We start from the raw sequence: 23186 nt of genomic DNA on the forward strand, positions 1-23186 counted from the left end.
CCTGGGCTGAGACCGAACAGTCTTGGTGAACCTGAGGTCATTAGCAGGAGAGGTGGGGAATTCAGGCTTTGCCCAAACTGAGGCCTTCCTGAAGGCAAAGGCTGAGGAAGGGCTCTCACTTGTGCTGCCAGTGGCATGGAAGGCCCCAGAGCAAGATGGCATTTCTTGGCTTCCGGGATCCATCTTCACAGTCTGGCCTTGCAGGTTAGTGAAATCCACATGGATATCCTGGCACATTCCAGCACTGACTTTCACTACAAACCTTCACATTTTCTCCACGGAGAGTGATGATTTTTCCTTCTGCTTGGAAGGGTATGGATTTCCTCAGTTGAGGAAATGTACTTGGCAGAAAGGTTCTCCTTGCATGGAAATGTTTCCTGGCAGCCTGAAACTTCTGACCACCGAGAACCCATTTTTTCCCACTGGCATTTGATCATGGGAACCACAGTGTAAAAGCAGCACCTTTCTCTCCTCTGGGAGGAGTTGGTTTCACAGGCTCAACCATCTGCGCCTGACAGATGCAGATGGTCCCTGAAGGGAGGTTGTACCTAAGTGGGGTTTATTACATTAGCCCAGGGAACAAACAATGTGACCAGAGGAAATTATCTCAAGCTGTGCCACAGGAGATTTAGATTGGATCTCTAGGAAATATTCCTTCAACAAAAAGGATATCAAGCTTGGGAACAGGCTGCCTAGGGCAATGGCTGAGTCACCACCCTCAGAAAGGTTTAGAAGTTGTGTGCATATGGCATTTGGGGACCTGACTGATTGGTGGAGTAGGCAGTGTTAAGTTTGTAGTTGAACAGTGTGATCTTCAGGGACTTTTTCAACCTTGATGATGCAGAGATTTAAGGGTAGCTCCAACCAGTGTGGAGTCAAGGCTTAGACTCAATGAACCCTAAGGGTGCCTTCCAACATGAATATCTATGAGACCGCCAATGGAGGCAGCTGGTAAGAAAGACAAAAGAAAGACCAAGGGAAGTTCTTTGAAGAAGGTTCACTCTAAAGCAGCCTTAACCAGTACATCAGGGCCATTCTGAGCTGGGGTGGGGACAAAGAGTGGAGTTGGCTGGGTTGTGATGTGCTGTGGCACCTGTGACATCATCGGGACGTTTCACAATGGGGGCAGCTAGAAGCAGGTTACCTAGAAGCAGGTAACACTGGCCCTCTATTGCTAGGCAAGTGGTGAGTGCAAATGTGGCAGGGAGGCCATGCTGGGGACAAGGGCCAGAGCAGAAATGCTGCACCCAAGACTGGGTTCTCCCTCTGCATGCAGGGACAGCCCCTCATGGCAGAGCCTTGGCCATGGTACAGTGCTTCTGTTGCTGCTGGGACAGTGGGACAGGCCTTCCCGCCCCCAGCTGTCTGGGGCCCTGTCCTTCCTGCCCTCAGATCACTGGGATTCCTGTCCCTGCTGCCCCTACTGCCAGCTGCCTCCCTCCCCACTTCCCTCAAGGCCTTCTCTCCATCTTCCTGCAGACCATGGATTCCTGGGTATTGTGGTTCTTGTTCTTGCTAGTAGTCCAGTACCCGCAGCCCATGGGTGATGTTTTGGATGAGGTGACGCATCTGCGAATGGAGCTGCGTGCGAAGTTCCAGGAACAGAAGAGGATTCAGCTGGAGCGGGAGATGAAGCAACTCGTGCTGATGCAGAGTAGCGCATCCTGGAGAGACCTTCTCAGGTCTGCCTTGCAGCCCTGGCAGGTCTGGGCACTTGCTGGGCTCTTGGTTCTTCTCTTGGCTGTATGGTTTGTGTGGAGGAAAAGAAATTGTGAGGCAGAGATCAGTGGCGAGGAGGAGAAAGAAAAGGAGAAGGAGGAAGAGGAAGAGGATGAGACATGGGCATATGATCTGAGATGGCTTCTAGAGGAGCGCATACAGTGGCCTGTACAGGACCTGCAGACAGGCTGCAACAGGACAATGGCCCTGATAGACAATTTCATAACTGTCCTCAGGCGTGCCTTGAGTAGGACTTTCTACCCGGTGCTGCAACAAGCCATTGGTATTGGCAGTGCCTTTGAAGGTTGGACTGCCCGTGAGGAGGAAGTTCTGTACCAGGTGCTTGTACCCCTGACTCCTCCCCTAGGCCACCTCTTCCACCTGGAGCGTGACACTGACCAGCAGAAGCCTGGCAGGAACTTCCGTGTCCGGGTGGAGCTGGAGTGCAGGTGCCCGAGGGAGTACCAGGGTATGAACATGCTGTGCTTCCAGCACCACCCTGACGTGATCAGGAGGACAACTCAGCAGCCCAACCTCCTAGACACGCTGTGCACTGACTCCTACCTTGACGTGAAGAAAACTGTCCACTGGTTCTGCACACTGGTGGGAGCAAGCTGGCGGCGTTTGCCCCAGTCACGCAGCTGGCATTTAGTGCTGCTGCCCTCCAAACGCTCCTGCAACCTCAGGCTGACCAACGGCCAAGAAAGCTTCCAGGTTAAGGTGCTGTTCGGGGTGCGGCGACACGCCTCAGACATCTTTATCAGCAGCCGGTATCGAGGGGCCCACACCCCAAGCACAATGTGGCCTGAGAGCTATGCCATGGCAGAGACCAAGTTCTTCAGGCACATGGCCAGGGAGGCCCCCCAGGACAGCTCACACCTTAAATGCCTGCAGCTCCTTGCCCGTGTTCTTGCGCGAAAGGACTTTTCCATCCATTCCATCAAGACCATTGTCATGCGCCTGCTGCACACAGTACCAGTGTCTCAGTGGCAAAGGAGACACTTCCTGCTTCAGCTCTCGGATGCTCTGGAGCAGCTGCGCATATCTCTGGAAGAGAAACACCTGGAGCATTTTATTGTGGGCAACCAGAGGCTTCCAGAGGAGATCAGGCTGCCCCCAGATGTACTAAGGGCAAAGCCACCCAACCTCTTCCACGGTCTGGCACAGGATCCAGCTGCCTACTCCCAGGCAATGCAAGCCTACCTTGATCTGCGCCATCGCCTGGCAAGAGTGCTGGTCTATGGCCACTGTTAGGAGGGCTCATAGAATCAGAGAATCACAGAGTCATTAGGTTCAAAGAGACATTTAAGATCATTGAGTCCAAGCCATGCCCTAATACCACCTCAACTATACCATGACACTGAGTGCCATATCCAATCTTTTTTTAAACACATCCAGGGATGGTGACTCCACCACCTCCCCCGGGCAGACGATTCCAGTACTTTATCACTCTTTCAGTACAAAACTTTTTCCTAACATCCAACCTAAATTTCCTTTGGCACAGCTTAGGACTGTATCCTCTGGTTCTGTCAGCTGCTGCCAGGAGAGAGACACCAACCCCCATCTGACTACAACCACCTTTCACATAGTTGTAGAGAGTGATAAAGTTGTATTGAGTCTCTGTTTCTCCAGGCCAAACAACCCCAGCTCCTTTCCTCATAGGGCTTGTGTTCCCAGCGCTCCACGAGTCTCGGGGCCCTCCTTTGGATGCATGTGCCCATGGGGCTTCAGCTGGTGGCAGAGAACCAGCTTTTAGTGCCATGACAAAGACAGGAATGAATGGGATACATAGACAGAGATATGTATATATAACTATAGTGTGTATATAAAACTACAATTATTTTTATTAACACATGTGTTTTAATAGATACATATTATAGTTATGGTTTATAAATTGTCATATTATTTTATGAAAATAAATAGCACATATATAATGTCACTACCTGTTGCAATATGTATTAATACTCTTAGTTACTGCATTTATAAGAGGCAAGATTTTTATTACACAGATATATTTATAAAATATATATTATACATATATTGTATTTAATACAAAGCAATAATTTAATACATAAAATGGAAATGAAATAAAACAACAATTATATCTAATTCCTATATAATTACACAGAATAAATTATATTTATAATTAAATGTTTATTAAATATGTAAAATGTCATATAATTTAAAAATCATCATAATAAATATGATAATAGAACAATATAAATTTAGTATGTATAGAACAATATAAATTTAGTATGAATATCATGTCACTATCTGTTTGGACACATATTAATGCTCCATAGTTAGTGTATGAATGACTGGCAAGCAAGAAACTGCTGTGCTGTTATTTCAATAAAATGCAGTCTTGCAGAATCTGGAGCATGCAAGACTTTCTTTATCTCAGCCAGATCTATAGTATTGGTAAATGTCATGCACTGGGAATCTGGGCTCGTGAACAGTCTCCATGAACTCAACCAAACTTACACTGCTGAATTGGTTTTAATCAGCAATTAAGCCCAGGTGCCCCTGGCCCCTCTGATCCCAGGATCACAGAATGGCTCAGCTTGGAAGGGTCCTTAGAAATTGTCTTGTTGCAACCCTGCTGCCAAGGGCAGGGACACCTTCCACCAGGCCAGGTTGCTCCAAGCTCCATCCAACCTGGCCTGGAACGCTGCCAGGGACTGGGCAGCCACAGCTTCCATGGCAGCGTGGCCCAGCACCTCACCAGCCTCAGAGGCCAGAATTTCTTCCCCATCTCCAGTCTAATGCCGCCCTCTGTCAGCGGGAAGCTGCTGCCCCTGGTGCTGTCCCTCCAGGCCCTTGTAAGCAGCCCCTCCAGGTCTCTCTCTGGGCCTCGTGCAGGAACTGAAAGGCTGCAGGGAGGTGCCCCAGAACAAGCCCTTGGAGAGCACTGGGGCCAGGAGTGCCACCATCAGGGCAGCAAGCAGGGCCTGGCATGGCCGTCGGGTGAGAGGGCACAGGGCAGGCACTGAGGCCCTGCCAGCTGGAGCTGGGAGCTCTGGTGTGCGGCCCAACAGAGAGCCGTGGGCTCCTGCAGCTCTGCATCCCTCATGGCTGAGGCAGCTGCCCAGGCACAGGTGGCCTAGGACATGTGGCCAGCCTGGTGTCACCCTCAGGGGCGTTCGTGCTCTGGGGCTAGAGTCATTTGTGGCTATAATGAGTGGTTAGCATGACTTGGGCCCCTAGGGTGGTGACAAGTGTGCAGGGGAAAATGCCAGCCCAGAAAGAAGCAACAGCAAATGGCCCCCAGCATGGCCATAGTAATACTGGTGTCTTACACTGGCTGTCTCTCTTTCCATTGTAAGGGAGAAATAGCAGAGGGGAAATAGCAGAGGGGGTATCTATAAATAATAAGTACCTTTCAGTACCAATAAAGCTTCACCAATATTGTATGGGTACTGCACAGCTTTCATCATTGCAAAATTACCAGGAAAAAGGGCCAGCAGTGGTAGGTAGGCCAACACAGGCACAGCTGGGAACTCAAGACAAGTTTCTGGCCCAAAATCTTTCTTCAGGTCAGAAATGTATGAAATAGATTTTTCAGAGAGCAATTAGATATGTAGGAGTTAGGCTACCCTGAAAGTAAAGGCAGCAACTGATTTCCACAAAGAAGGGACAGTAGCAGAAAAGAACAGTAGCAGGATGAAAGAATTAAAAAAACCCTGCAGCTTCACATACAAAACCTACTCTTAATAGGGCTTCTTAGGAGTGTAAGAGGCTGGGCCATTCACTCCTTTTTTGTTCTGTATCTCTCACTGTCTCTTTTTTGGTCATATCTGTATGTCCTTTTGTTCTGCTGATTGTCTTTCCATACTGTTTCTCCCTACTCTCACCTTCCACAATTCCAGCAGTGTTACAAGTCCTAGCAAGCAGATATATTAATTCAGCTATAATACAGAAACCTCTCACTTTTCAATTTTTTTTGTTGGGAACAACAAAGAAATGCAATAATGTAATCAGCTCCAGATGGCAGAAGTTGACTGGAAACTGCTAAAAACCCGCCATGAGAGAAACAGTTTTATTTTGGAGAATGAAATAGCAGACAGTATTCCACTAAATCACAACAGTAAGGCAAAAGGTGTAAATAAGAAGCTGGAAGCTACTTGGATAACAGAACAAACTGGCTTGGCAACAGCGCTGAGAATAATGCCTGACTCAACTCAGCCAGGAAATGCATACAATAAATATCAAAGCAGGTAGCATGCACTAAGGAACAGCAGCAGAACACACTCTGACATTATTGGTACACTCATCGTTTAATTTCAGATGAATCAAAACCGTGAGCCAAGGCTTGGGATCATGTAATCCAGCACTGCTAACACACACACTTTACAAACACCACAGCCTAAGTGCTGAGCTCAGGGACAGTGCTGGACAGCTCGCTTAAATAAACTCCAACAGGGACACCAGCTTACGCAGAACAATGGAGAGGGATTAATCTGCAATGAAGAAGATGAGCTAAAGACAGCAGTGGTTAAATTAAATATTAATATCACTGTGTGGAATCAGATGGCCAGATTAGATCCAGAATTTTCTTTGGGGATTGCCGGACAGACACTGTTGTTTTTTTCAATTTTGACTGCACAAGAGTGGTTATATGGTGTCCCCTGTCCTGGAGAAAATAATAATAGAGCACCACAAAAGAGACTGGATCCTGGGCAGCAAGCTCAGGTGTGGTGTGGATGAGCAGCACGGAGCTGAGGGAATGTGGGTTGTGGGGAAGCCTGTACAGCAATGCCGGCTGGGGACTGCATCTGTCTCTTCACAGGCCTCCCGCAAGGTGCCCTGCAGCCAAAGCCATGGCTGTGGGACATCTGGCACCTCGGGTGAGGTACACACTGAGAAAATCCTCAACCCTGCCACCGAGAAGAGAGACCCTGAGCTGCCATGACATACCACAATAGAAGAAAAATATTAAGCTATTAAAGGAGTGTCCAAAGGAGGGCAACCAAGATGGCGAAGGGCTGTGAGGGGAAGCCATACAAGGAGTGGCTGAGGTCACTTGGTCTGTCCAACCTGGAGAAGACTGAGGGGAGACCTCATCAGTATCTACAACTTCCTCGTGAAGAGGAGGGACAGGCACTGATTTTCTCTGGTGACACGACCCGAGGGACTGGCCTGGAGTTGTATCAGGAGCGGTTTAGGTTGGATATTAGAATAAAGTTCTCCCCCCAGAGGGTGGCTGGGCACTGGAACAGGCTCCCCAGGGAAGTGGTCACAGCACCAAGCCTGGCACAGTTCAAGAAGCGCCTGGACAACGCTCTCAGGGACATGGACTGTTGGGGCTGTCCTGTGCAGAGGCAGGAGTCGTACTCGGTGATCCCTGCGGATCCTTTCCGAGTCAGGAGCTGCCGTAACACCGTTCCCCGCCCGCCGCCGTTCGCAGCGCCTCCCGCCATCGCCCCCTGCCGCGCCCCGCCGGCACCGCAGCAATGGCGGCCCCCACGGCGCCCGCGTGAGCCCGACGCCGACCGCGGCTGCCGTGAGTGGGGACGAGCGGCAGAGGTCGGGGCGCGGCCAGGGCGGGCCCCGCCGCCGCTCCCGGCGGCACCGCTGCACCCGAGCGAGCCCCGCCGCCCCTCCCGGCGGCCTCGGTCCGGCGCAAAATGACCCTGGGGGGCGGTCGGGGCCCCGCGGGGGCGGGAAGAGGCGGGAGGGGGTTTGTACCGGGGGAGTCCCGTCGGGGCCCGACCACAGCAGCTCCGCAGCGACTGCGGGGAACGGCGGGCGCCTGCAAGGGCGGCGGGGGTCAGACCAGGGCCACCGAGCGGTGGCATCGCGGCGAGGGCAGCAGTGCCGTGAGGCGGGCAGGGGTTTGCTCAGTGACCCTGACAGCCTGAGCACATTTCCTCTCGGGCCCTCTTAGTGGTACTTGCACTGAAGATAGTTCTCGGCCGCCTTCAGAGGAAGAGTGCGAGGCAAATGTATCTAGCGAGCTACAAAGAAAACTTGATACGCGCAGACTAATCAGAACTACGGCAGAAAAGATCTCTTGTTGTTTAAAACAAGCACGGGCCCACGGTGCCCTGTACTGTGGGGAGCTCGGTGGCAGGAGCACAGCCAGCGGAAGTGTGAAGATGTAGGGCAAACATAAAAAAAGTTGGTTGCAGTGACTCATGCACATAGTAAGGAATCTACAGTCAGATTTATTTTGTTATTCAGGTACAGGTGGTGAAGCAGTCGGGTTGTCTTGAGCAGGTTTAATGTTCAAACACTGCAAAGGAAAGGGATTGCTATGATTCTCTATAAAAATTGGAACTTCCCTGTTTAAGTCTGCTCTGATCACTGAAGCAAACATGATGTCCCCTATCGCTTCTTATCGGTGAGGCTGGTTGCTCCTGCTTTCCAGCCTAGTTGGTTTCTTTGTGCTCATTTACATGAACTCTTTAAATGCAAGAAGAGAGCATGTAACTTGAAGTATAAGAGTGGCCTGGGTTGCTTCTTTTAGAGCCAGTTTTTTTTTAAGAATTGAAGTGCAGAAACAAATTTCAAAAATCCTCGGTACAGCCTCAAAGGCTGGAGTAATAGCAGGCTGCCACAGCGAGGTGGCCCTGTTCCACCACCCAGCTGTACATCGTGCTGTACCTCTTGCATCAGGCTTAGGGCTCAGCTGGCTTTTTGAAAGTTGATTTTTCCAGTGCATCAAGGCTTTCTGGACACGGCATGCACTGCAGCTGCACAGCCCAGCAGGAGGATGGGATAAGTGTCATGAGCACCCCCATTCCAGCAGCAGCTCCTCAGACCTGCACTTAAATCCAGTGTTAAACGGCAGCTACTCTTTGTTTTGAGTCTAAGCTTTGACTCAAATTTGAACAGTAAACCGGTGTTTCATATCATGCATAGCCCGTGTCAAGGGTTCTCAAACTTGACTGGGGGTGTGGCAGAGAAAGATGACTGCATGTTGAAAGATAACAAAATACTGCCTTTCTGCCTAGAGATCGTTGTGATATTTAAGACTTGGCAAAAATTGCTGCCCTCACTATCTCAATTATTTAAGTGCTGAAATATCCCAGATCAGCCAAATTCCATTAAACACAAAGTGCAAAGGAAAGTTATCTTGAACAAGCAATGTACCAATTGTAAAGTTTTTGCCTTTACTCCCCGAGGAAGAAAGGATTCTCATCAAGAGGGGGGGTGAAGAGGTTAGCCAAACTTAATGTGTCATTTTTTTGTTAGATGAGCTTTAACTCTACTGTAAATTGAATGAAAAAACATGGAGAAGGAAGATAAGGAGCTTTTGGGATTAAAAATAAAAATAAACCCCAAAGCCTTCATTACTATCTTACAGCTTTTTCTAAGTAGTACTTTGCTGTTGCAGTTCTGAAATTAATGAAGTATGCATGGATTATTGCTGAATGTATTTTACTTCAAAGCTGGTTATTCCCCAGAAGTCAGAGGCTTTGCATTTCTGTTAACACAGTACTTTCCAGACCACTTTTCTAATACAAACTTCTGGGTTTTGACTCAATGCCAGAGGAGCAAAATAGCACCCTTACCTTTGCAGCTGTGACCACAACATAAAATCAAGCAGGAAGAAGGGCTGATGCTGGCGGTTGTTTTCGCTACACTTAACGCACCTTGAGAGTTGGAGCTCACACAAAGAGATGGGCCCCCTCACACCCTTCCTAAGCAACGTGGCTGTTAGAAAAGCACTTGGATTTTCTTTATAGCCTTAGCCAGCACAGGTGACTGCATCTTGTCTGTTAAGCAGCCCAGCTCCCCCTGTGTGAGCATTGCTGTCGCACAGCAGCTTCCCCCGTTTGCCTGTGCTGCCTTACCCAGGCTGCAGCACAGCCCTCAGAGGATGGTTTGGTAACAGCCCAGCTTGTGGTTCTGGGAATTAGGAGGAGGCTCTAGAAGGGTAGCTGCATCAGCTCTAGACAACTTTTGTGTGTAGATTTCTTTGCTTGTCCAACTGCCAGCTGTACAAGTGCCACTAAAACAGAAGTCAACAAGTGATGTGTGTAAATACCTACCTTGAAATGCTTGCATATTCAAGCAAGTGGGCGGCAAGTGGGGGAAGAAAGGCACTAGCTGGATCTTTCTATTTCTCTGTACTGCTGTTAGTGACTCAGTCTACAGTTTTGACCTGTGATTTTGCATAACTGGGGAGGTTGCAGAAAAAGTCTATATTATGTCTCAGTTTCTGGGAGGAGCAGTTATATGACCATCAGGCTACTGTGGGTGCTAACCTCTTGGGGATGCAGTTTTACTTTTTTCTACTCAGCATATTGTAAGGAATAGAAAGTTCTTGAGAGTATACTTCTGAAAAGCTACCTGATACACAAGAATATCGGAATATGTTAGTAAAATTTCAAGTTCTCAGTTCAGCATAGTTCAGTCTTTTCCCTGTTGTGAGCAACTTGAAAAAGCATCACCAGGTATTTAATTGTGACATTTGTCTTTTAGCATGTTATGAGGATCCTTTCTGGTATTAGAATGTCGTAAGTGACAGAACCCTTTCATCTGCTGTGGTGCAGTGGTGGTTTTTTAACAACTGCACCAGTAGTTGAATTTAACAGTAATAGTAGTTGAATTTAACCACCCCAACCCCCTTTCCCCAGGGCAGAGTAATTTACTTTTCTCGGTGTTTAAGTGTTTTCACTAAGTGTTTGCATAGCATACCACCAGCTAAAATACATAGTCCCTATTTCCAGATCTCTCTGAGAGTACTCTGCATGTCTTCAGTACACAGCAGATAATAGGGGCTTTGCTCTGCCTTTCTTACCCCTCCCTTCACCATATAAAAAGTCAGTCCTGCTATTAATTTGATCACTACATTAAACATAGTAAGCCTAATTATCCATTACAGCAAAATATATTCTGCCATCATGATATTAGACCTCTTATGGAGGCAAGTGAAGAGGGAATGTTTTGGTTTTTTCCTATCTGTAGCTGTATCTGCTTTGAAGATTGGCTTTGTAAGCTTTCCCATTAACTAACAAAAAGATAGAAATCTTCCACATCCCTGTGTGCCTTCTCCAGATGTGGATTAAGTTCATTAATGGCAGCAGTAATCTCCCAGACTGTCTGACAGGTGTTGATCTGTGCACCAGCACTAGTGCAGATTCTCACTTTGATGATGTTAAATGAGTGAGAGGAGAGCCAAGAGCGTGGGTTTGAAGGAGATTGTCTCCATGTAGTGCACTTTGACTTGAACTTGAAGTTCTCAGATGGATCACCGGCTGCACCACCAGTGAATGCTCAATACTCTCCACAACTCATTGGTGGTAAAGTCCACAACTCTCCACTACTCAATGGTGAGGGCAGGGCAAGAGCTAACCTAAACCAACTACACACACGGAACCCATAGTGGGAACACAGCCCTCAGCATCAGGTATTTTCATTTGCAGACTCATGCTTATTCCTGATATAGACATAGCCAGCAGTAATTATAAGAATCCAGTCTAGCATTAAAATAATTAAAATTGACCTCTTGAACTCCCCCAAAAGGAAGACCCATAAGAAGTAAGAAGTAGGAATATCCATAAGGAAATTTGATCCAACAGAAGTCTAAAACAGTCCCAAAAGACCTCACAGCACTCCTTTTCAGTCTTTTAGCAGTCTACAGGAGCCTCCACAACTGGTTGTGTGGTATTGGTGAACACCAGAAACTGAAGGTGTAAACACAGGGTGATACACCAAGATCTGGACTACTCGAAAAGACATGGTCATCTGAACAACATTCATTTTGGTGTAACACGAGGGATCCATTGCCTGAGGCTGGGAAATGTGTGTAGGTTACCTGAGAGGTAGGCTGAAATAAAAAGATACTCAGAGTACAGAGGCATTTATGGATACAGATAGTTCAGCTTGGTTATAAGTAAGTAGAAGGAATGCGAGTCTTAAAGAGATAAAAGTAAATAGATTTGTCCTGTCCTGGCAGAAGAGAATCACAAAAGAAGTTTTAACATTAAAACCAGGCACAGAAACAAAAGTTAAAAGGTTAGAGAACTGCAAAAACCTGCTCTGGAAAGCATGCGAGATAAGAGTGATTAGGATTCATTTGATAGGCTTAGGGGAAATTCAGATACTTTCCATACAGGTGTGGGTTTTTTTAGAGATTGCTGCTGAGCTGCTATTCAGCTTGCTGGGAGAAAAAGTGTAAGCCAGTAGGGGAGAGACAGACCTTGCCAGGTAAAGAGTAAAGGATGATTTAGATGGACACACAGTGAGGAAAGCAAGCATGAAATACCTACCTTATTTAACAGGATGATGTTTTTTCCTGAGGTCTAAAAATGAGGAACTATTATCTTGAAAATCCTTCATGTCTTGTCAGCACAATACAGACATCACTAAGTCATACCTATAAGCCTTGCTTACTCTGTTTTCTGGTATAATTTTCTTCTGGCTCCTCCACAAAATTAAAATTTCTTCAAAATACATGGGGTTAGCATCCCTTCATTGGCCTTGGTGGTACTGGTTGTCCAGTAAGTATCTTATTAATGAGCATTCTGAGGAAGGAGACACAGCTTACCTGTTTACAAAAGTGACACAGCACTGTTTTCCCATTATTTATCACACATTTAACTTCCAGTCAATAAAATCTTTAGGCTTGAATTTTTGCCTTGGCACCTTAATACCATCTCTCCTTAGGATCCTGAAAGCAGCAACATGATGTAGTTCATAAACCAACACATTTTGACTACTGAGTTTGGATGGAAGAATGATGTTGCTTGTTCCACTAGGACTGGAAAGCAACTGTCAGCACTTAGAACTACAATGTGAGCTGCATGTGAGTTATTAGAGCTGCAGCTATCTAAGCTTAATCCTGGCATCCAGGAACATTTCCTTGGATTTTACTGGACAGATACATTTGTGGACACAGCTGTACAAGCGCTGAGAGAGAAAACTACAAGCCTACGTGCTTCAGAGCCTGCACTAATGTTAAAAACATATAGCATGCTAGCACAAGTGAAAGGGAGAGCTGCTATGTGCAACTTGATCATTACATTTGGTCTAGCACTTGCATAGACACAAAACTGCTCTACAAGTGCTGTAGTACATTTCTACACGTAGCATGGTTAGAGAGCCCACCTTAACAGGTGCTTCAGAATAAATAGTACTTCTAAGATTTCCTGTGCTGAATAGGAATACATTGAGAAGATGGAAGCCATCACACACCACTTGGGAAAGGGTAATTAATAGCTTACCAAGATCCCTATATATACCACATAACAGCCTTCAATCCTTGTCAAACATAAAAATATATCAAAATTTGAAGCCTAGAATATTTTCACTTAGTTTCCCACCTAAAGTAGCTGTAGGCTTCTGCTTTAAAATTACTCTTCTTAATACTAGAAGCTCACAGGTACCTTCTCTCAAATTTTGGTGCCTCTCCCTTGTTACTCTTGTTAACCTTTCTTCTTTGAGTCTCACAGGTGCAAAGCTTTCAGTTGAATTAACTCTGCCTTATCCAGAGTGGTGAGGAACTTGTTTCTCTGAATATTAATCTTGTTAGGTATGAAGGACTAATGCTTAAAAAAATAAGTTGCCTGAATTTCTGTTACTTTGAGAGTTTGAGGATTTGTTTGTTTGGTTTGTTTTGTTTTTGCAGTCAAAATTCCACAGGCTTCTGAGTAAATGAGTTAACTCCCAGGGGTATACACTGTTAAACACAGGATGTTTGCTTCCCACATTTATTACAAAATCTACAGTAATCTCCACAGAGCTTCCATTTAATTGGAGTTTTGCCACCAACTTAAATAGGTAGCTCAAGTCCAAGTTCATTAACAGTATGGAAAGGTTTACTCCAAGTGTAGGATGTAGTAGAAAGATTAAAAGCTGAGCAGTTGCCTTTACATGGTGAGCATGCCTGAGCTTGATGAGGTTATTTCCTGAACCTAAACTATAAACAAGGAACTGGGCAAAGTTGCAAACCTGCATATGGGATGCATCTGCTGGAAATTATGACAAAAACTAACAATCTTCACCTCACTGAAGTCAGTGAAACGTTTTCCGTGTACTTGATTGGAGCCAGGATTTCGCTGTAGGCACTTACACTTCAGTTTTGCAGGAATTAATGCACATCATACAGTAAATACCTCTGAAAAATGTTTTAGCTCCTCTCCTTCTCAGTTCTCCCTTTTTCTTTAGGATGAGTTTTAAACAGCTTTCATAAAGCTTTTCCATCTCCATTCCCCTTTTTAAATCAGAAATTGAATAGATATCCTTTCAGCATTCTGCTTGAGCAACACCAATAGCATCACTTTTACACTGTATTAATCATTATGCACAATAGTATGGTGTCTTCCATCAGAATTGCAAAGCAGCTAACATATATTAATTAAGTATTGCGTCTCTGTGAGGCGTGTAAGTAATTAATTTTGTAAGCCAATGCCATTTAAAGGTGAGAGAAGGGTGGATTCTCATCTTAGTGAATAGCCTCTTACTCGTTTACAGTTATTTTGTTCCTGGGTGTCTAGACCTGAAGTAAGTTCCTTATGCAGCTTTTGTAATGGCATCAGTAACAGGCACATTTGTGAAACTGAAATTCAAGACATCTCTTGTATTTCCATTATGTGAAAGCATGTTCTCTCAAATTCATTGTCAAATGTAATTGTGGTAAATCAAGTCAGTAGAGAAGATGGGGGAAGAATTTGAGACTTTAGCTCCAGCCCTGCCTTCACTTCATCAGAACAGGTGTTCCTAAACTTTTGGTGTCCTATGTTTGCTTTTGTGCAGGTAGCAAAGGACTTCCTAGATGCTACAGGCTTCCTTTTTCCCAGGCACATTTACTCTTTGCACCTGGAAATAATATTTAGGCAAATTTTGAGGGCTTCATAAATTTGTCTGGGCTTTCCAGATGTGTGGTAGCTGGAGAGAGCAGACTCTTCTGAGCTGGTTGCTGCTTGCCTGGGAACTCTGGATGTGAGCACTGTGGGCACACACAGCAGCTACAAGACATGAAGCCCCTCACAGGAGCAGCTCTGTGTGTGTGCTGTGCTGTCCAGCCATGCGTATGAAGTGCAGCACATCAGAAACAGCAGACTTGATGCAGACGTGGCTGTGCAGTCAGGCCCACTCTTTCATGGGGGAACTACATAGTTATTTGCATATGGATTATACTTCTCCTGTTCCTGTGTGTTGCAGCTGCTGCATATATACACATATATATATGCACATATACACAGTTTTTTCTATCCATGAAATCCTCTGCAGACCTATGGGATTTCTACCTTTCTAGTTTGCACCCTGATATACACACTCCTCCAAAGAACAGAGCCCTTGCTTGTTCTACCTCTCCTGTCAATTCCCCCTTCCCTTCTGATAACAAGTCCTTGCAATAAGACAGTTCTTCCATGAGACGCCCTCAGACAATTTCAGTTCGCACAGGAGGGAGACATGGCAGTGTTTTTTCTCTCCTCAGGAGTCCTTGGTCTTGGTAATTCTGCTACTTACCATGCCCTGGTTCTGACATGTGTTGGATCTCTCCATTAGCCACTTTGACCTGTTAGCCTGGAAGAAAAACAGCAGGAAGGTGGGTAGCTTTCTCTGGTGTAGTGAGGAAAATAGCTGACTAAATGACAGATAGGAGGTAGAGGATCAGCAAATTTGCTGATGATGCCGAGCTGTGAGGTGTGGAGGGAAGCGATGACACTTGGCAGGCTTAAGAGGTAAGCCTGTGTGAACCTCATGAAGTCCAACAAGGCCAAGTGCAAGGTGTTGCAGATGGGTTGGGGCAATCCCAAGCACAAATAGGCTGGGCAGAAAATGGATTGAGAGCAGCCATGGGGAGAAGGAGTTGGGAGTGTTGGTAGACAAGAAGCTTGACCTGACCCGATGTGCACTTGCAGCCCAAAAATCCAACCATGTCCTCGGCTGCATCCAAAGCAGTGTGGCCAGCAGGTCCAGGGAGGGGATCCTGCCCCTCTGCTCTGTTCTCATGAGACCTTATGTAAAATGCTTTGTCCAACATAAGAAGGACATGGACCTGTTAGGACAAATCCAGAGGAGGGCTATAAAGATGCTCAAAGGGCTGGAGTACCTCTCCTGTGACAACAGGCTGAGAGAGTTGGGGATGTTCTGGCTAGAGACGGAGACCTCCAGGGAGACCTTAGAGCAGCTTTCCTGTACCTAAAGGGGACCTTTAAACAGCTGGAGAGAGACTTTTTTACAAGGGCCTGTGATGATAGGACAAAGGGGGATAGTTTTAAACTGAGAGTGGGTTTACATTAGATATTAGGAAGAAATTCTTTACTGTGAGGATGTTAAAAAATTGGAACAGGTTGTCCAGAGAGATGCCCCATCCCTGAAAGTATTCAAGGAAAGATTGGATGGGGCTTGAGCATCCTCTTCTAGTAGTAAGCATCCCTGACCATGGCAGGGGCTTTGGAACTAGGTGATCTTTGAAGTCCCTTCCAACCCAAATGATTTCTGTCATTCTATGATCAGGGGAGTACTGAGATGTTGCAAGTGCAGCTGAGAGAATGGCAAAGAGATTGAGAGACCTGACCTCTCACTTTTGCAAGGGACTTGATAGATAAACTTAACTGCCTGTGAAGTGGTAATTTGGTTTGTTTCTTTTACAGAACAGAGGTCCTACATTGCCTCTTTTGCTCTACTCCTTGGAAATGTCATTCAGTCTGGGAAAATTTGGATGAATCCAGTTTTTCGTCACACCACCACATTAGAATAATATATTTGGAAGGGTTATCAAGGATTTTCTACATTGCTTTCCTACAGGCATTGTATATAAACTTTCTTCCATATGTTTTGGTGGCTTCACACCAGTTGGGTTGTTTTTCACTGCTATTCATATGTTGGAGGCTAAAACCATTGCTATAATCATGTTCATAAACCTTTATGATTTTTAAACATGCTTAATCTGATTCAATGTTATCCTCAAAAATACTTTGAATCCATTATCTTGCTCTGTTGAATTAGTTTTGAAATTTTACCTAAAGCTAAATACACCTCCCATGTTTTGTTGAAACTGCTTTGAAATTAAACAGAAATTTGAGAAGCTTCTGTTGGCTGCCTCAGAGTGTCAAGCACGTGAAATATTCCTCCCACCCCCCTGGAAAATTAAGAACTAAAGAAATAATTTCCCCCCCCCCCCCTACTTATAGCTAGATTTGAACTGGAAGAACATAAAATCACACTATGATGAAATTCTGATTTTTCATTCAGTATTGTTTGAGAAATGATGGACGAATTCAGTGCATTAATAAAGCAGTTTAGACACCCGTCTGCCACAGTGGTGGAGCTCAGAAGATCAAAAGAACATTCTCATCTGCTTGACACACACACACACCCAGTGTTTGTTCATTAATGGCATAATTTTAGTGTAGGTTATAACTGTACACATCGTACAACAAAGCGTTGCCATGAAGTCCCCTGTCCCTAGGGAACAGAAGGAGCAGAAAAAATAGTGGTTGATTAAAGCATTCTCAGCAGCTGAGAACATCCCTAACACTGACAAGTTTTACTGTGAACTGAGAAATGGTGGGAAGAATAACTGCTTACCATCATTTTCATTTGATGGTATTGTTCAGAATAAATCCCCCACTGGTAGAATAATCCCTGATAAGAGGCGTTCTAGCTTTCAGAAGTCATGCTCTCAAAGCATACACAGTGGGGAGATGTTGTAGTATCAGTGCTCAAAAAAAAAATATGCACAAATTGGTTTGGGGCTGCCCATCTGTTTTGGTGACAGAAAGTGAAGGTCTAGATATGTGTGTCTTAAACCAAATATGACCCACTTTAGGTTCTGAAGTAAAAGAGAGTTTGTCCTTCCCTGACAGAGACAAGATCCATTGTGTTTTTCCTGACACTCATTCCATAGGGTCTCTAAAGACCCAAACCTAACTGAAAAGCAAAAAGCCCGTGGCAGGGAGTGGAGGGGTTGGAACCAGACAACCTTTAAGGTCCCTTCTAATGCAGACCATACCATTATTCTATGATTTGCTTACTGGTTTTGCAATTTTAGAAAATAAATTTTCTCACCTCTAGTTTAGGAAAATCCCAATTGTAATGAGGTTAACTGGGTGGATTCCAGATCCCACTCATTCCTTGCATGGTAGCATTGACTTAGTGGCAGAGCACCAGAAACTAATCTGGGCCTTTCTCTGCATGAAAGTGAAAGTTTGCTAGGCGGGCATTTCAGCACGCAGGGTAACATGCCTTTGGATCACACACAGCTAATCCTCTTTGTACTTTGCTGACTGTAACCTGCTTAGTCTTACATGAAATGTATTCGTCGTCTTTTCCTGAGGCTGATCCAAAGCCTGTTGAAGTCAGTGGAAAGAGTCCAGATATTTTTTCAGTAGTTTTGGAGCTGACTCTATATGAACAGCTGGTCTAGCACTGAGTCTTGTAGTTGAAAGACAAGGAAAATAAGCAGCAACAAACCACATTGGACTCAGTGCTGTATTAAATATATAAATGAAAGTAACGTGAAACTTGTAAAACCAGACTGGACAAAACACTCTGAAACATGCTGCAGGGAACAGTCTAGTGCTACCAGGGGAATAAGTTAGCTATTTAATGATTTCTTTTCCATAGCTTTTACTTTTCCACATATTCTGTAATGTAACAGTACTTTTTTTCTCCTTGGGCAAATAGCTGTCAGACAGCAGCACTGGAATGAGAACATATGTAGAGTTTGCTTTTATCTTACATTACAAAAGAAGTATGAATACCTTCTGTTATTCCAGGTATAAAATTACAGGTGTCAAATCATTTGGTGCTTTAAATCCTGTGCCAGAAAAGTAATCCAGTAAAAATAGCTATGTTCTGTCAAAGCGGAGCAGTTAGTATTGTTATTACAGTTTCTTGCATGGCTCCAACAGGGTAAGATGGCAAAAACAAGTGTAAAAGACCCGCAAGAAACTTGCCTAGTATCACCCAGAACATAGAAAGACAGGAGGATGGAAACGAGGTAAACCTAATGACCCAAAGTGAGAATCTGCCTGGTCTGATTTACAGTTGGTTTGTACTTTAAAAATGCTGTTAAACAAAAGCTGGTTAACATCTTAGGGGCTGATTCTTACCCAGAGACCCCATAGAGTTAAATTAAAGAGTAATTTGTGCTGGGTTCTGGGTGAGTATGTGGTTGATCCTCTGTCCTAAGGAGTGTACCATTTAAAAAGTAGAAGAATATTTAGCTGGAAAGGTTGAAGAATTTTACCATCTCCACATTACAGGTGGGAGTGCAAAACAGGGGTGTAGAAGTCTTAGCTGGGTTAAACAGTCTGGGTCTGAGTTGTCTGTGGCAGTAAACCCCTAAGTCCTGTCAAGTGCTTTGCAAACAAGGCCATCCATACCTAACTATGGTATCGCTGTGAAGTTGTGAATGAATGTATGTGGTGAAGTTTCCTGTGGACCTGAAGTAAAATAGGAGATACAAGAACAGGTCATAGCAGAGCTATGGGTTTTGGTATGTGAATTTCTCTCAAAAGATTGTGAAGAGCCAGACACTCACTTTATACAGCTTCTGGAATTTAGGTTAATACTTTTGTTGTCCATTCCACAAAAGCCAGGACAGAAGAAAATTTAAATAGCAGATTATGTTTGCTAGGGGGCAGAAGAATCACTGCATTTAATGCTCTTTTCAGGTCTTCAGAGCTACAGTGAAACCTGGACAGAGACAGCTTGATTTGCTAAATTGGGAACATACTGCTTCAGTCAGTATGGATGTTAGGAAGCTAATTAAAGGACATAGCAGCTGACAAGTGAATCTTCAATCCCTGTCAAATCCCTTAAGTTTATGACAAGTGTGAAGCAGTTTCTATATAAAAGAAATTTTTACTCCTGAATTCATATGTTTCCAGATGAAATGTGTTTATTTTCATGGTAATAATCAGAACACATTTTACTTAATGTTTTTAGGATGAATTTTGTCTGCTTCATAAATCACTCCCAAATCCCAGCTCTCTTCTCCTACTTCTTGAAAACCATGGGAGTCATATTAGTTGTCCACACTGGTATTTTAAGTAAGTGGCGTGAAGGGTGTGTCAGGCTGCATAGTATGCTGCTGAACAGCAGACCAAATCCTGGTGCTTAGAGGCTGCAGTTGTGCTGAAAGGTCAGAAACACCAAGGACATGTAGTGTACCAAAACTTGCCTGTCCTGAGATAGTGAGGAACAGTAACACGTGTTGATTTACAGAAAAACTTTGGTTCCTTTTTTTTTTTCCTTTGCAAACCACATGCTCTTGCTGTATATAAATATCTCATGCTGCAATGATTAAATTCATTTTAGGTTCATTTCCGTGAATCTGTGAAAAGACTGTGCCAAAACCCAGAATCAGCTATGAAGGATAAATTGTGGGTTTTTTTTAATTTCTGAAAAAAATCAGTAGTACGTTGTCAGTTAGTACATCAGAGGATGCATCTAGTGTACCTCGGTATGCTGTAACGTGAGCTATTTGTTCAAAAGTTAGCTCTAGTTAACTAACATGACCATTCATTCTAAAATAAGCACTCAGGCAGTGTTTGCTCCCAGGCAAATACTTGTTCTGCTACAGATCCTGCTCGGCTCAGCTGCCTCTGATCCCCTTTGCAAGTGCCGAAGTTGTTAGCCTTTGTAGTCATGAGAGTTAATTACCACTCATTTCGTTCACTTTTCTGCATGGCCAAAAGCTTTTATGTCTTCTACATGATTTGGGAGTGGAAAGACTTGCCTGCATTAAGGGACTGTTTCTTATGCAATAGGTGATTAATAGTTGCCAAGAAGTGGTCTGCCACATGTGTGCTGGCAGGTTGGTGGCTGTGCAGCTGCACTGCTCATTACATGGCTGGGCTGGGTAAGCACAGTGCATCTGATGGTGCAGATAGGCAGGAGTTAGAGGTTAGGTAAACTGGGCCACCTGGACTGTGGTGGCTAGATGTTGCATCTTGGGGACAGATGGGATGGATCTGCTGGGGTTGGAGGCTGGACATGTGGAGAGAACACCTAGGAGCTATGATATGGGGCAGTCAGTGAGGAGCAGAGGAAGAAGTTAATAGCAGGCTAAAGCAATAGGCTTTAGCAGTCAGGCTGTAGCAGTCAGCTGTGCACAGCGTGGCCCTTTAGTATTGGACTGGATCCCTTAGTTTTGGGAGCGTTTGTGTAGTAGGAGAGGAGCATGAATTATTGTTTAGCTTTCATATCAGTCCAAGAAAACTAGGTTTATCTCTCAGCTCAAAAGCATTGTCCCCACAGAAATGGATATTCAAACACAGTGCTCTTTAGAGGTTGTGGCCTGTAGTAGCAGGAAGCTCAAAAGAGTCTGCATACTTTTAGTATCTCTAAGCTCTGGAGCTTTTCCCTTGAATTATGTTTTTCCTTTTCAGCTAAATAAACCATAGCAAAAAGCCTTTCACTGTGTGCTAAGATATTCTCAAGTGCTCTTGTTTCCAAGGGTGACTTTAGTGGGGGCAGCGATGCAGTCTCAGAACAGAGCTCTTACGTGTCCCAGTTACAGAATTACTTCCCGTGCTGCTGACAGCTTGATTTGTGAAAGAAAAAGAATAGCAAAACAAAACTCAACCCACAGCCTGTGCAAGAGAGAAAAACACAGACTTGCTGTGCTTTAGGGAAAGTGTCAGACACAAACATTTCAAAGGAGGAAAGTCTCTAGTCTTCATGTGTATGATTAAAATCCTTTTACAAGAGTAAGTCACATAACTGTAACTATTTTTAAGGTTTAAAAGTTTCCTGTTTTATACCTATGGGATAAGTCTGTGCAGCTAGCTGGAGGCCAATTTTAACCTTGGACCATTGAAATCTGTTGACCTGTGGTTTGGTACAGAGCGGGCCATTGTTGTTTTTTTTTCCTACTTTGAAATAAGGGATATCTGGGAAACCTCTAGTAATGCCACCCCCCAAACCAAAAAAATCCACATCTGACTGTGTGCTAGACCTGCTTTACTTAGCTGCCAAGTGTTGCAAAGTAGCCAGATACTGAAAATGCTGGTAATCAAGAAGATACCAGACACTCATCATTATGTGTTTATACTGAATCTGGTAGATACTAAGAGGACTTAAAGTGCATGTATAATTCCAGAGCTGTTTAGTTCTGGTTTAAGACTAAACAGTAGTTGTAGAAAAAGAAGACTGAACTGAAGTGTTCTGCAGTTGAGCAAGCAATTTTATTTCTAAAGCAAAATCTCATGCACTACAGGGCTCATGATTCAGAAATCTGGTACAGTGCTGAAGGAAGCTGTGTCTTGATTTGCAGCTTATAAAAACAGGATTTTGCGAATAAATGCATTCTTCGGAATTACTGACCAGCAGATTCTTAAATGTGGAGGTCATGACTTTGTCTTGAACAGTAGCCTCCTATGATTACTGTGTACTGTATTTTTATGATAGGTGAGACAGCTTCTTCTGGCTACTTAGTTATGTCACTATTAAATGGAGAAAAGTAATTGGGATGACCTAGTCTGGAAGGGGTAAAGCAAACAGCAAAGCACTGCCATTGGTGAAACAAACTTGCTTTAAGCACATTCTCTAGTTAGTCTGAGTCATCAATCATCAATCATCATTTGTTCTCTTCTTCCTCCTCTGTCTTTCCCTGAGCTGTATTATAAAGCAGTGCCTGTGGCTGGAATCAGGGGTGCACTATCTGGGAGTGGTCCTGAGAGAAGAAAGGGATGGGGACTGTGGGTAGAGACTGAGCCAAGGCACAGAGAGACAAGCAGAGCCTAGTTTGAGTCAAGTGCTGCCTCTTAAAAATAGCTCTGGAAGGCCATATCCAACCATGGATACCATGCAAGCCATGCATTAGTCCAGTAACTTCCTTGGTGCCTGTTCCCTGCACTGCCTGTTCTACCTCTCAAGCCTGGAGTTGCCTCTGTTGCTTCCTCCTGGTGCAGGCTTTGGTCCCAGACTGTGCATTCCTCTCCCTATCATTGTCCCATCCTCAGATGTTCACAGTTGCTCACAGTGAACAATGTTTCCTGAAGTCAGCCAAATACACAGTTTTGAGATGCACTTCTAGCATGTGCTGAGCTCAGAAATCTGCCTTCACCAATTTAATGCCCTTATAGAAACATGTCAGAAATGTTTTTTTTCTCTTAGCATGTCTGTATACACATACATGTATGTTCACCTGTGTATCTGTGTATATGCCATTATCAACAATGAGCATTAAGTGTAGACATCAGGGATGAAATGGACTGTAAAATTTCCATGCCATCTGCCTAAACAGTACACTGGCTGCAAAAAAAATGCTCAGATGTTTATAAAAGCTAGACTGAATGATGATGATGAGGACGATGAGGATATCTCGATGTGGGGGGTGATGATGATGATGTCTCAACTGGCAGACTTTTCTGAAACTCAGAAATGTTTGTTCTGTGATATGCCATTTTTTCAAATTTGTGATGCCAGTTTTCTGCTCTGTTAGAGCACCATGTAGATTGAGCAAAACAAAGTTAGTGCTATGACAAAGTGTTTTGATATCTTGTCCTAATTCAAGACAGGGTTTCTCACCTCTCCGTGGGAGAGAGCTGGTTGGC

The 23186-nt window shown here is 44.6% G+C and overlaps 2 protein-coding genes across 2 annotated transcripts in view; both read left to right on the plus strand.

Moving 5' to 3' along the window:
- The first annotated feature begins 1270 nt into the window (after positions 1 to 1270).
- On the plus strand, positions 1271 to 2973 carry LOC118695196 (inositol 1,4,5-trisphosphate receptor-interacting protein-like 1). The gene is given in 2 exon segments (XM_036396638.2): positions 1271 to 1355; positions 1358 to 2973. Coding segments are annotated over 2 exon segments (1701 nt in total).
- Positions 2974 to 7190: 4217 nt separating this feature from the next.
- Positions 7191 to 23186, plus strand: part of LOC118684278 (cytochrome c oxidase assembly factor 1 homolog) — a 52506-nt gene continuing 36510 nt past the window's right edge. The window contains exon 1 of the mRNA XM_036379063.2: positions 7191 to 7222. The gene's annotated coding sequence lies outside the window, so the exon portion shown is untranslated. The remainder of the gene's footprint in view (positions 7223 to 23186) is intronic.

Source organism: Molothrus ater, chromosome 1 (genome assembly GCF_012460135.2).
Source record: "Molothrus ater isolate BHLD 08-10-18 breed brown headed cowbird chromosome 1, BPBGC_Mater_1.1, whole genome shotgun sequence".
Classification (NCBI taxonomy): domain Eukaryota; kingdom Metazoa; phylum Chordata; class Aves; order Passeriformes; family Icteridae; genus Molothrus; species Molothrus ater.